The sequence below is a fragment of the Rhinolophus sinicus genome, chromosome 9, assembly GCF_057876585.1.
Source record: "Rhinolophus sinicus isolate RSI-liver-muscle chromosome 9, RSI-T2T, whole genome shotgun sequence".
NCBI classification, from domain to species: domain Eukaryota; kingdom Metazoa; phylum Chordata; class Mammalia; order Chiroptera; family Rhinolophidae; genus Rhinolophus; species Rhinolophus sinicus.
Window position 1 is genome coordinate 26052724 of NC_142509.1, and position 13972 is coordinate 26066695.

Here is a 13972-nt window from a genome sequence, read left to right on the forward strand (position 1 = left end):
TCTCTTTCTGTTCCCTGCCAGCTCCTAATGAGCTCATTATCCTCTTAAAACCCATTTGGCACCCACTTAGAGAAAAGATGTGTTGAAATAGAAAAGAATGAGAATGGAACAACAAAAAAGGATGAGAAATAGCCTCAGAGAGACAAAGAGCCTCAAGGAGCACAACAGCTGAAATCTTTGTCGTCTCCACGGCAGCACTGTGCTGTTGTGGCAAATGGCTTTAAAGGCTGTCACATGTGCCCATGAGAGGGGCGGGGATGGGGACAGGCGCTTTTCTTGAGCACCTACTATGTGCCAGACACTTCGTGCAATTTTCCATTCAGTCCTCCCAGCAATATATTTTTTTTAGGGGAGTGTCAAGATTCTTCGGTCCACTTTACAAGTGAGGAACCTCAGTCGGTGGGAAGAGGTGTCTTGCCCCAGTCACACAGGTGGTGGGTGGAAGAGGCAGGATTTGAACCCAGGTCAGCCTGCCTCCAGAGTCCATGCTTTTGCCTGCGTGCCTGGAAGCGCTGGTGTCCCCCTGCCCATCCCCATGAGGGCTGCTAGCCTTTTCTCATCCTGGCCCCACTGCAAAAACATCTGGCACGTGTGTAATCTATATGGCATAACACGGGGCACCACCCACTGCCCAGAGGTTTTCAAGCTGATTAGAGACTAGTCTTTCTAAAGTGTCGGTGTGATCATGAAACTTCCGTGGATCCCCACACACACTGTTAGAGCACAGTCCGGATTCCTGAGCTTGGCGTTCAAGGCTCCCCAAGGTCTGGCCGCTTCCCACTACGTAACTGCATTCCTACCGTGCCCTAAGCTCCTTTGCTCCCTCCATCCCAGTGACCTTCCCTTTGTGTGTACTGTCCCTCCTCCCTGGGGTGTCTTCACCCAAAAACTTTGACTCCTCTTGTGACACCTGCCAGCTCAAAGAACCCTCCCTGGGGAAGCCATTTCTGATCCCCCCAGGCAGTTTCAGACCCTCACTTCTCTGGAATCCCATATTCTAGGACTTCTCACCCCAGGGTCCACAAACTCCCTGACATGATAAGTCCAAATCTGGAAGCTTAGGTACCAGAGCTCTTTTCTGGGTATACATCTGTAGTTTTCATCAGATTCTCAAAGGGATACAAGACCAGACTAGACCCATGGTTAGGAATACAATCTGTGAAGTCCAGTGGTCCTGGGTTAACAACTCAGCTGTGGCTTACTAGCTGTGTGGCTCTGGACAAGTTACTTAACCTCTCTGAGCCTCATTCCGCTCTTCTGTAAAATACAGATCTCCCTCACCAAATCATTATGAGGATTAAGTCAATATGTATTTAGAGCAGTGTCTGGCACATAGTAAGTGCTCAACAAACATGAGTTTTTAATATGAGTTGCTGTTCTATATCTTACACATAACGTTTACTACAGGATTTATCGCTGTCTGTCTAGTATAGTGATTTGGTATAGTACTTGCTTACGTCATTGTCTCCCTGAATTCTCTGAAAGCAGGGACTCTGTATTATTTATTTCTGCACCCCAAGCACACACACAGTAGGCAAGAAACACCATGGTTTTAAATGAATGGAAGAATGGATAGATGAATGGATAGGTGGAGAGTCAGATGGATGAATGGGCTGCTACAGTTCAGATGAATTGATGGATGGATGGATGGATTAAAGATGGATGGATGGAGGCATAGGTACACTGATGGATGGATGAAGGAATGGATGATGGATGGGTGGATAGATTGTGACTTAATGTATGGATGGGTAGGTGGTCTGATGGATGGATTAAAGGATGATGGGTAGATGGATGGATCGATGGATGAATGGACAGCTTGACCCCACAGAAGCATGGATATTTGGCTGTTTTGTTCACTGATTTATTCTAAGTGCCTAGAACAATAACTGGTGCATAGTAGGTGCTCACTACTTAGTTCTTGCATGAATGGGAAGGCATATGGAGGACTCTACCTTGAACCACAGTTAAATGCCCATGCTGCTGTCTGGATTAGGAGGGGCTGTTACCATTGGCTGACAGTTGAATCCTATGCATTGACCAAGATTGTCATGAGGCCCCCTGCTGGTGGTAATGTGAAACAGCATCAGCCAAATGGAATTTTCTGTTTTCTAATTTACATTCCATTTTCTTCCTGGCTGATGATCCTCAACGTTCACTCATAAAGCAGTGGTTCTCAAATCTTTGTGCTCATTGCCATCACCGCAGGGCACTTTATTCCACCTGTAGGTATCCCCCTCAATGAGAGATTCTAGTTGGAGAGGTCAGGAATCTTGAACCCGGCTTCCAGGTGATTCTGAATCAGATGCTCCACAGACCACACCTGTCAAAGGGTGAGCCACTGCTGGTCACTGGGAGGCAGTGGAAATGGGCTGCTGCTTCAGGGGCCATCTCTGAATGCCCAAGTGATGTGCACACCACGTGGGGAAAGGCCAAAGTCAAAAAGGCAGTGGTTAAGAGCTGTGGTTTTGTGTTTGGAACATTCTGGATTCAAATCCCAATGCCATCACTCAGTAGCTGTGTAACCTCAGTCTCCTCATCTGTAAAATGGGGAAACAGTTACCTCCCATAAGAATGGGGGAAGAATAAATGAGATATATGCAGAGGGCTTGGCACAAAGCAGGGCATACTGTAGACACTCCATAAATACTGATTGAATGAATATGTTGCTAAATAATCCTGTTTTCCTTCCTTTTCCTGTTTTTCCCCTTGGATAGAGGGGAGAGGCTATGGATTTGAACTCTCCCACTAGAATGTGAGCCCTATGAGGGAAGAGACTTTGTCTCTCTTGTTCACAACTTTATCTCCAGCACCTAGGACAGTGCCTGCTACATAGTAGGTGCTCACTAAATGTTTGTTAAAAAAAAAAATAATTTGATCTGGCCCCATTACCAGCCAGGTCCAGCAGACAGTTCAGCAAGAACCGAGAAGTACTTTTGGAACTTCAAGTAACCCACAAATCAATGTGTATTTGACACATATGTAGGAAGTGGGCATAAGAAGCTGTGCTTGTCCACGATAAAGCTTGTCCCCAAACCAGGACCCAGTAGAATGCAAGCCCCCAAATTCCCAGTGTGGTTTAAAGGAAAGGCGGGTGTTCTGGTAGACTCGGGACTGGCCTTCTGTCCAGCCTTGCTGGTGTTTCCGGCCATTGGTTTCCTCCCCTCTCTGGACTCTGCAATGCCCCTTGAGAATGTTCAAAAACCCCTGGAGCTGTGGCCTCTGGGAGGAGGCCTCTTATGCTGTGTCTGTGCTGTTTTGCAGGTGGCAGCCCTGAGCCCTAATGCTTGACCAGATGGAAACCCGCCAGCTTCTGCTTCCACGAGGTGGACGCTCCGAGCTTGGTCCCCAGCTGGGGAAGAGGCCAGAAATGGCCTCCGTGAAATAGTCCGGCCCCAACAGGCATCAGGAGGCGAGAAAGGGCGAGAAGTGCACTGCGGCTGCTGGTGACTCGCAGAATCGTCCTGCGGTCGCTGTTTTCAAAGTTCTTTGGGGACTCTCTGAGGTGAAGAACAATGTAGGAAAATGGGACCCACTCCCGGATGTCCTGAGCCTCCAAACCCCTTTCGTGGCCCAAAGAAGCTCACCTTGATCTCGGGAGGGCCGGTGAACTCTGTCCTCCCTTCTCTCGGCCAGAGCCAAGTGCTGGACTTGCCCTCCTGCTCTGGTCTTGGCAGTCGCCTGCGCAGAGGGAATAAGACCGAAAACCCCCAGGGGTGCCATCCCTAAGCGGACCTCGGGAAAGGCCGCCCTCGCCCTCCCTTCCTGGAGCCCCACCCCCACCCCCAGCCAGGCCGGAATGATCCCACTATGGCCAAGCTCTGGTTCAAATTCCAGCGGTACTTCCGCCGGAAACCTGTGCGTTTCTTTACCTTCCTGGTGCTCTACCTGACAGCCGGGAGCCTCGTCTTCCTTCACTCCGGCTTTGTGGGCCAACCCGCCATCTCCCAGAACCAGGCCAACCCCGCGGCGGGGGCCCCGGCCGAGGGCGCCGAGCTGCCCTTCCTGGGCGACTTGCATCTGGGTAGAGGCTTCCGGGACACGGGCGAAGTCGCGAGCATTGCCCGCAGGTACGGACCCTGGTTCAAGGGCAAGGATGGGAACGAGAGAGCCAAGCTGGGCGACTACGGAGGAGGAGCCTGGAGCCGAGCCCTCAAGGGGAGGGTCGTCCGGGAGAAGGAGGAGGAGCGAGGTAAGAGGGGGCGCGCATTTGGGCCGGGACGGTGAGAAGAAGGGAGGGGAGATGACAATGTCAGTTTTCAGTGTTTAAGGTGACTCAGCCGTCAAATAATTACAGCTATAAATATTCATTCGCTGTAATTATTCATGATCACCCCCATTTCACAGAGGAGAACATTGAAGCTCAGAGAAATTAAGTAGCTTGCCCAGAGTCACACAGCTTGTAACTAGCCAAGCATGAATTTGAACCCTACATCTGTCAGAGTTCAAAGTCTGGCCCTCCCCTGCAGCCTTTTCCAGTCCTTATTAAATACACATGACAATTAAAACAGCTAGCATCTACTAAGCACTTACTATAGGCCAGGTATTGTTCCAAACACTTTCCATGTATTGAATTATTACCACAACTCTCTGTGGAAGGTGCTATTATTCCCATTTTAAAGAAGAGGAAGCTGAGGCACCAAGAGCCCAAGGTTAGATAGCTAGAGAGTGACAGAGCTGCTCCACCACATTGCTTCGTGGTCTACCTTGCTGGTTCCCTTGGTGATGGCACTTGGGGGACATCATTGCCCTGGGCATGTTTTGTTGCATTTTCTTAGCCTTTCACAGTCAAAAAGGGCTTTTCTTTGTGAGTGCATTACCTTACTTGATTTCCATTGCACTTCATGGATTTGAGCAAGGAGTGTGATCCTAGGCCGTTAACAGAGGTGGAAACAGGCTTGAAGAAGTGAAGACACTTGCCCAAGGCCACACAGCTGGTAAGTGGCAGCGCTGGAATTCAAATCAGATCCTCTGGTCTGAATGCTTGACTCTAGGACTGCCTCCCAGAGTCTGCTGGCATCTCTGCCCATCTGACCAGCTTGCTGGGAAAGACCCCCCAACCCCTGCCATCCATGAGATTAAGACGAATGGACGTTTGGAGAATCTGGATCAGATGGTTTGGGAGGATCCATCACCAATCAGGACAGAAGGAAAACTTCCCGAGCGTTGGTGTTCCCTGCCACATGTCACACTTCCGCTGATTCAAGTCGTGGAACACCCCTTCTCCCAGCGTGGAGGGAAGCAGGATTAATGCAGGGGACTCATCCTGGACAGCCCGTTCCCCTGCTTCAGTCCATTCTGCACCTGGCTCAGGAGCCATCCAAAAGACCTTACCTTCCCACCTTCAGGCATTTCCTAGAAATCTGTGTCGTTAAGAACCCAGTATTCACAGGATAGAGAGGTGAGAAGTGGCAGAACCAATTAGGGGACTTGTGGCCCAGGCAAGTGGCTTCACCTCATCATGTCTCAGTTTCATCATCTGTACAATAGGAATAATGACTCCACCTTTCCAAGGCTTCTCTGAGAGTTCAATAGGACAACAGCTACGAAAACACCTAGCACAATGTCAGCATATAGGAGTTTCTTAGAGGTGATCAGGAAATTCTCATGGGTCTACCCTGGCGAGGGACCTCATCTTGTAGGCTACATTGATGGAGAAATCGTGACGTGGCTTCTGTCTCCCTCTTCTCCACTCACCAAGCTCCATCTCCACCCAGCACTCCAAACTCCATCTGGTACTTTGCAAGCCCCAAAGTTTGTCACAAGCTTGAACCTTAGGATATGCTCCCATTATGCTTAGGATAAATTCCAGAGTTTCTATCATGGCCCATCTCTCTAACCTTGTCTTGTAATACTCACCACACACCGCCCCACTCTCCTGGATCTTGCCGTTCATTGAACACACCAAGCCCCTTTCGACCTCAGGATCTTTGCATAGGCAGTCCCTTTCAGCTGGGGTTCACATCCCCTAGATCTTTGCATGGTTCCCTTCCTCCCTTCCTTCACGTCCCCGATCCAACCTTGCCTCCCCATACAGGCCTTCCTGGTCTGCCCTAACTAAAGTAGCGTGACTTCATTCCTGGTCACAACCACATTCCCCATTTTATTTTTGTCACAACACTTCTCCCAATCTGAAAGCATCCTGTTTATGTGTTTGCTTCCTTGTTTATAATCTGCCTCCCCTACTAGACCGTCAGGTCCATGAAGGCAGGGAGGTTGCCTGTCCTGGTCTGTCAGAACCTGGGACAGCACCTGGCACAAAGGTGGTGCTCAATACCTACTTGTTGAATGAATGAATGGACAATTGAATGAATGACCAGCCCTCTGGATGGACAGCCTCCAAGGGGGTCTTCCTCCAGGCCTCAGCTTAGCTCACCTGCAGGAAATTGTCCCCAATCCCCCTCCAGGCATGATCAAATGCTCCTCCTCTGTCATGGCCTTTCTCTGAGTGGTACTTGCCTGGGCTTGTCCAGGTCCGCTGATAGAATGCAAATTCCTTCTGGCACAATGGATACATACGACAACAAGAACAACAACACCCCATTTGTTAGGAGAATGAAAGACCACTGCCGCCACTCGTGGTAATTACCATTTCTTGAGCACTTACTTCACACCAGCCACTGTCCTATTTGCTTTTCATATATGATTTGCATGCAGCGATATGCTTATCACATCTCCTGCCTCCGAATAATAGGTCACTTATTAGTTGCTGTTACTATCAGGAGTAGTAATAACAGCTAATATCTCCTGAATGATCATTATGGGCTAGACTCTGTCCTAAGTGTTTCATTGCCTCTTATGATGGTCACAACCCAAAAAGTTAGAGATGATTGTTACCCTCTTTCACAGATGGGAATAATTAAAACTCGGAGAGAAGTCAATTTCCCTAAGTTATACAGGTAGTGAGTGGAGGAACTGAGGTTGGAAACAAGGCCCATTGAATTCTAAGGCTTGTGGTCTTGTATACCGTGCTAACCCTCCTGTCCCTGGAAATCTTCCGTATTTTATACAATGTAACAAGGATGAAAAAATAAGGAAGGAGCCCAAGAGCTCAAAGCTCTCAGCAGGCAGCCTTTGGAATCAGGAAGCATTATTAAGAAAACCAAATCCAGCCTGTCCTTGATTAACTTATTCAGAGTTCAGTGAGAAAGGCAACATATTAGATTAAGGCTAATAAAAACGAGACGCTTCTCCGACTTGATGCTAAAACACATTTGGTTTTCCTCTGAAGCTGGCGAGGGCTCTCTGCTTGATGCAGTTAATGCTGGTGCGGGATTTAAGCTGTAAGGGATTCAGAGCCCATCGCGGGGCAGGAAGGGGAGGGCAGAGCTGCTGGCGCTGGACAGGAAGTCCAACTGGCACCTGCCATGTGTCAGTCACCTTGCTCGGTCCCTTACCTCCTCCATCCTTTCCAGTGCCTATGCTCTGAGCAGCCAAATCAGGGTTCAGCTTGCAGCTCTGCAACTTGCTGGCTGTGCAGCCTTGGGCAGATCACTTCACCTCTCTGAGCCTCAGTTTCCCCTTGGGGGGAAAAAGTACGTAATATCAGATGGCTGTCGTGATGATTATATGAGATAAATCGATGGCGTGCTCTCTGAGTACCAGGCACTGCTCTAAGCACTTTGCATCTATTGTATCACAGAATCTTCATAGCAACCTAGTATCTCCATCTTACAGGAAGGAAATTGAGGCAGAGAGGTTAAGTAACTTACCCAAGGTTATCAAGCTGGAGGAGGGAATAAACCAGTATTTGAACCCAGGTGGTTTGAGTCTTACACCTGACCCTTAACGACTGCATCACCTCACTTCTCAGTGCGTGGAAAGTGCTCAATGCAGAGTCCAGCATGACATAAGCACTTAATATGTGCCAGCTATTATTATTAATATTGAAATTCTGCAGGAGAATACAGAGGCACATAGAGGTGATGTGACTTGCCGAAGGTGACGCAGTTAGTTGGGAGCAGAGACAGAAGCTAAATCCAGTTTGATTTTTCAAAGCCTGGGCTGTTTCCATTTCCCCCCAAATTACAGAGAGGCATGGGCTGGGCATGAAGGAAGACATGGGGAGATTAGGCCGCATTTTTGGAAGGGACCGCAGGGTACCCACTCCCCATCTCCTCCAACTGAAGATGTAATCTCTGCAGGTTACTGAGGGTCTGGTCTGTGTTGGGGACTGTGCATCCGTACTCTTCTTTCAAGCCTTATATCAGGTAGGAATTTGAGCTCCTTTCAGAGATGAAGAAACAGAGGCTCAGAGAGGTTAAGTAACTTGCCCGATGTCACACAGCTGCTAAGAGGCAGAGCATACTCCAACCCAATTCTGTCTGAATCCAAAGCCCTTATTTTTAACCACTGAGCTATACAATCACCAACTCCCATCATTCATTCATTCATTCATTCTTTCATTCCATATTTACTGCACACCTACTATGTACCCCACCCTGTGCTGGGAGGTGGAAACAGAGAAATGATTCAAATAGCGTTGCTCTCTGAGGAATATTCATAGCCCCCTGGAGGAAGACAGGCAAGTAAAAAGATAAATTTTTTTTTCAAAAAATAACTTTTCCCTGATTATCAAATCATACAGGCTCATTGTAGAAAAATTATAATACATAGGAAAAGAGAGAGATGAAAATAAAAATGATGCAGAGCCCCACCACCCAACAACAGCCACCATCAACACCATTGGTGTATTAGTTTCCAGCCTTTTCCCTTTATGTGTTTATTTCCGAAGCATATATTTTATATATGGAGCATTGTATCCAGCTTTCCCCCATCATAGCACTTTTTAATTTTGGTGCCAGGGATTGTGGCTGTTGGTTGGTATCTCTGGGCTTACAGAATGCCAGTGTCATAAGCCAAGAGAAACAGATTTCGTCCCCGCATCTTTAATCTATACAAATCCAAAGAGTGGGTCTTATGCCCCTTCCCAAGAGCAATCAATTTCTGGCGGGTGGGAGGGACAATAATGATCGGCCCTGCCAGTGTCAGTGTCTCCCCATCGTCAGGGCAGGTAAGGTCTGTTAACAGAAAAATAGGAGGAAGAGTGCATTGAAAGCACACACAGTACATTACGGTCCACGCCTTCCCTCCACCATGGACAAGCCTGGGACATATACTCTCACTCCTGTTAATTTGATTATATAAAATCTCATCTAACACAGTCCACTTTTGCGCCTATAGCCAAATGTACCAACCCTCACCCTAAGTCAAGACGACGCGAAATCATTGTACATCCAACTACCAAGCCCAGTAAGCTATGAGCATCCTCCCCATCAGGTGTCAGTGTGGCTCTTTATGATCCTGAAGCCCGTGGGCCAAAAAGAAGTGGAACCTCCCCAAATGTAAAATGGGTGGAAGATAGACCTGAGCTTACATTTTAGGAACTTGGGCAGACTACATAGCTTCTCATTCCACTTAGAAAAGAGTAACATGAAGTAACATGAGTGGTTACCTGTTAGAATATATACTACATGCCAAAACTAAGATTCACTTCAAAGGCAGACAGATGGATTAGGCGCTAGGATCAGTTTCCTCATCTATAAAATGGGTTAATAAGAAGTATGTTAGGGTTGAATTAAAAAACATTAGGCATGGCCCATAGTGAAGTTGATAGCACAAAGTTGGTGCTCAAAACATAAACATAATTTTGTTCCTCTTTCTGTCTCTCCATCTTTGTTCCTTTCTCTCTCTCTCTCTCTCTCTCTCTCTCTCTCTCTCTCTCTCTCTCTCTCTCACACACACACACACACATACACACACACACACACACACACAATCTGTGGGTCTGATGACAAAGACCTCATGCTGTCAAAATAACCCTTTTCCCCCTTCCTCCCTCTCTCCCTCCCCTCTGCCTCTCTCCCTCCCTCCTTCCCATTCTCCTTTCTGTGTCTCCCTGCCAGTCCCTCTTTTTTTCCTCCTTCTGCATCCTACAATGCATCCTTGGACACTCTGTCCTCTAGTGAGCTATTGAGCTGAAGCTGGTGTAAAGCCCTCAGCAACAAGGCCCATGGATGACCTCTCTCCCTGCTCAGGTGCAAACGGCATCCATGCCGCAGGTCACAGGGCAGGATTCCATCTGTGACAGGAGGGACATATGTTGTTGAACAAGCATAATGACAAGACGTGAGCTTCTCCAGAACTGTCACTCTCTTATGTGCCCGCTCCAGGGAGGCGATGTTTCTTTTAAAGATGGACTGTTTTTAGTTGACCAAATCACCTCTGTCTTACGCCAGAAATTCAAGGTGATGGAGGTTGTTGACGTACATCTCCAGGAGAGCTGACAAATCCTGCACTTAGCAGGGCAGCATTGATGGGCACGATGTGATGAGCCCGCATCCTCTGCTAGACCCTGCTCTGCCCCACGAGTGGGGGTGGGGGGGAAGAAGCCCACAGTTTAATAAACAGCAGCCTCACCAGGGAAAGTGATCAAATGGCATGTAGAATTTGCCTCAGTCATTCCCTACGAGGGCCATTTAATTCCAAGGGCTGGCTGGAACCTCATTCCAACTTCCATTTACTTCCAAGTGGAGCAGAGGAAAGAGCACTGGTTTGGGGGTCCCACAGACCTGGATTTAAATCTTTGTTCTGCCATCAGTTAGCAGCAGGTTTCAGGTGGATCCTTTCACCTTTCTGGGCCTCTGTTCCATCATCTATAAAAAAGAGCGTGAGCATGCCTGTGCCTCCCACTTCACGTGGGTCATGGCAAAGATTGCCAGAGCCAAGAAGAAGCAAGCAGTAGTTCAGAACATAGATCAGATTGCCTGGGGCCAATCCTGGCCCCACACATACAAGCTGCTGTTTTTCCTTGGGCCAGTGACTTAACCTCTCTGGACCTCAATTTCCTCTTCTGTATAGAATGGCAATATTAATATTTCTCTCGTAGTATCCTTATAAAGATTCGATGTGTAAAGCACTTAGCAAAGTGCCTGTCCAAATTAATAATACCTTTAAGAACATAGATCTTAAGAAGACCTCACAAACTGTAAAGTGCCTTCTTCATGTGTGAGAATTACCATTCACCATGAAGTACAGGAATGTTTACTACTTTAAGAAAATGAAGTGTATGGTTTAAAACAGGATAGTTGTTTTACAGACTTTAAAATTTTCCTTTGGATGGAAGCATTCACCGTGGCTCACAAGACAGGTAAACTGTAAAGTACTTACACAGCCCTGTGAATGACCAGTTTCTTACTCCACTCCCCTTCACTTTGTGCCTGTTCTATGCAAGACACTTTGGTAAAAGCATTTACACAAGGCATTCCATTTTAACCTCACTGGATTGGTATTTTCATCCCCACTATGAAGAAAACTAGGCCTCGGGGAGATCAACTAGCCTGAACTCACTAGGCCAGTGCTGGAATGTAACACAAGTAAGATGAACACCCAGACCTAGAGATATCCAAGTCCAGTGTCCCTCCCAAGAAAAATAAGTATCTTCAGGCTAGAAAGGAGAACATGCTGTCCAATGTCAAACTCCTCAGAGCTGTCTTAATATGAGTCTCGTTGGCTTCGTGCTTAGGGACTGGCCTTGGTTTGGGTTCCTGCAAGCCCAGTTGTCACCAGTACAGCCCAAGGCTTTGACCTTCACCCTGGCCACAGGAGGGTCCCTTTCTCTACTCTGTTGACCTCCAGGGCCCACAGCCTTACCCACTGCCCTTATGCAGCAAGTTTTGCCAATGCACATGGCTTTCAGTCTCTTTTGGTTCTGCTTTTCTGCTCAGAGGAAGGAATTGGAACCAAAAGGTCAACAAGGCCACATAGCCAGAGGCCACACTGGTGGCCACTCCTGTAACCCTTTCAGTTTCATCCCCAGCCAAATCTGACTTTTCTCCTTTCCTCAAAGCCAAGTACATCGGCTGCTACCTGGATGACACCCAGAGTCGGGCTCTGCGAGGCGTGTCCTTTTTCGACTACAAAAAGATGACCGTCTTCCGTTGCCAGGACAACTGTGCAGAACGGTAAAGCCCCAATGTCCCAGGGTCCATTCATGTCAGACCCCTTCCTTCTCAGGTTCCTACCTGTAGAGTTGCTTCCTTTTCTGTGGAAAGATGGGATGGAGAGCGAGCACGTGACCACAAGGAAAGGGTGATGCTAGGGTGTATGGGTGTGTGTGTGTGTGTGTGTGTGTGTGTATGTGTGTGTGGTGTGTACGATGCGTGTAAAGGAGCAGGATTGTTCGGGAGTTGGTCTATGGGGGTTGTGAGTGTACAGTTGAGACTGTCTAGGAGTGAATTTGCCATGCACAGTGTGCTGGGTCAGCTGGTTACATCTGTGAGCTTAATGCCATCACACAGTTATATTTGAATAATGGTGGCTGTGTGTGCAGAAGTCTGTGCCTACGTGGGCGAGGGTGTAGAATTTTGCTTGTGTGTGGGAAAAGCACAGTGAGTGTTTTTGTGCATGCAAGCATGAGTCTGAGCAGGAGGCTTGTGAGACGTCCTGGGAAGGTGAACTGGGAGCCTGGGTACCCTGGGTACTTAATTGTTTCCCAGCAGAGAAACCCCTTGTTGTTCTCCCAGGGAGAAACACTCACCTTATAGATCGTGCTGCTTAACCTAAGAAGAAAAGGGTATTTTGGATTCGAATGTGCACTGGGGAAGGGAGCTGACTTTCCCAGAGTGGATGAGGCCCCCAAGGACTGGCGAGCAGGGACGGAACCTGCCATCCAGGCCTGGACACCCACATTACTGCCCTGGGGGCACCGTGTGGCTACACTGACCTTCTCCTTCCCTTGTGTCCTGGGTCCCTTAACCTATGTGACTTGTGAAGAGGCCTCTAATATATTCACCTTCAGACTCTATCTGTCTGGCTCCAGAGGTCACAAGCTCTGAAGGACCTTGGCTCCATGGCTGGAGTGGAAATGGGCAAGTGGGTGACCAAAGCACTCTTCCCTCTGCCCCTGATTAGGAAATGCTGTCCCCTCTATAATCGGCTTCCAGAGTATCCACCACTGAAGTCCTGAGCCCAGGACCTGGAAAGGTGCTGAAGACACAGAGATGAGTCTGCCACAGCCCTGCCCTCAGGGGGAGCCCCAGCTCTCTGGGGAGACAGAGGCATGAACAGGCTTGGGCAATAGAATAGCAGCAGCTTATACTTAGTTGGGTGCTTGCTCTCTGCCAGGCACTGTTCTCAGCACTTTGCAAAGATTAATTATTTAACCCCCACAAGGGCCCCTGTGAGGCAGGAATGTTATAGGATCCACATTCCACAGGGGGAAACCGGGATACGGAGATATCAAGAGTGATGGGTGCTGAGCTGGGAGTGCTGTACGAAGTGCAGGGGGTTGTGAAGGTGGAAGGAATGAAGGGCTCCACGTGGAGGGCTCAAGAAGAGTTGCAAAGGTGAAATCTTGAGCTGGGTTTTGGAGGATGAATAGGAGTTTCCTAGGTAATCATGGCGGGGGGGGGGGCAGAAATAACAGCATGCTCAAAGACCAGAACTCTGGAAACGTCCTAACTACTCAGTGTCCTCAGGTAGGCAGTTTGGGGGTGCACAGAAGGCCCAGTGGGAGTCATCAAGAGGGGAAGCTGCAGAGCTGGCTGAAGTCCACAGACACAGGGTCGGAATGTCAGCCAAAGCATCTGGATTGGCCTTGAGGGCAATGAGGAACCACTGGGAGGGGTTATTAATCGGGGAGTGCGCTACACGCATTCATTAAATATTTACGGAACACCCATCATACGCCAGTAGCCAGGGGGTGTGGTGCTATCAGCCTGGGTGGGTCTGCCTCCCCAGAAGCCCCCTGTCCCAGGATGGGGAGGTGAACACGACCACAAGGTCACTGCCCACTTGGAGACGGTCTTCTAGAGCCGGAGACAGGCCGTTTACAAGAGAAACGAAGACATAAACTGGATCGTTTTAAAAGTGATAAGAGCTGTAAGGAAATAAAACCGGGCAATGGGAGAGTGCCAGGCAGCGGGGTGACATTGGGTGGGTGGATAAGAAAGGCTTCTGTAGGAAGGACACTGAG

At 48.5% G+C, this 13972-nt stretch overlaps 1 protein-coding gene across 6 annotated transcripts in view; it reads left to right on the forward strand.

Moving 5' to 3' along the window:
- Positions 1-13972, forward strand: part of WSCD2 (WSC domain sialate O sulfotransferase 2) — a 102430-nt gene that overhangs the window by 51772 nt on the left and 36686 nt on the right. For all 6 annotated transcript variants that reach the window (XM_074321636.2, XM_019757473.3, XM_074321634.2 and 3 more), the window contains 2 exons: positions 3262-4189; positions 11846-11960. In XM_074321636.2, the coding sequence (XP_074177737.2) occupies positions 3808-4189; positions 11846-11960 (497 nt within the window). In that variant the 5' untranslated portion in view covers positions 3262-3807. The remainder of the gene's footprint in view (positions 1-3261; positions 4190-11845; positions 11961-13972) is intronic.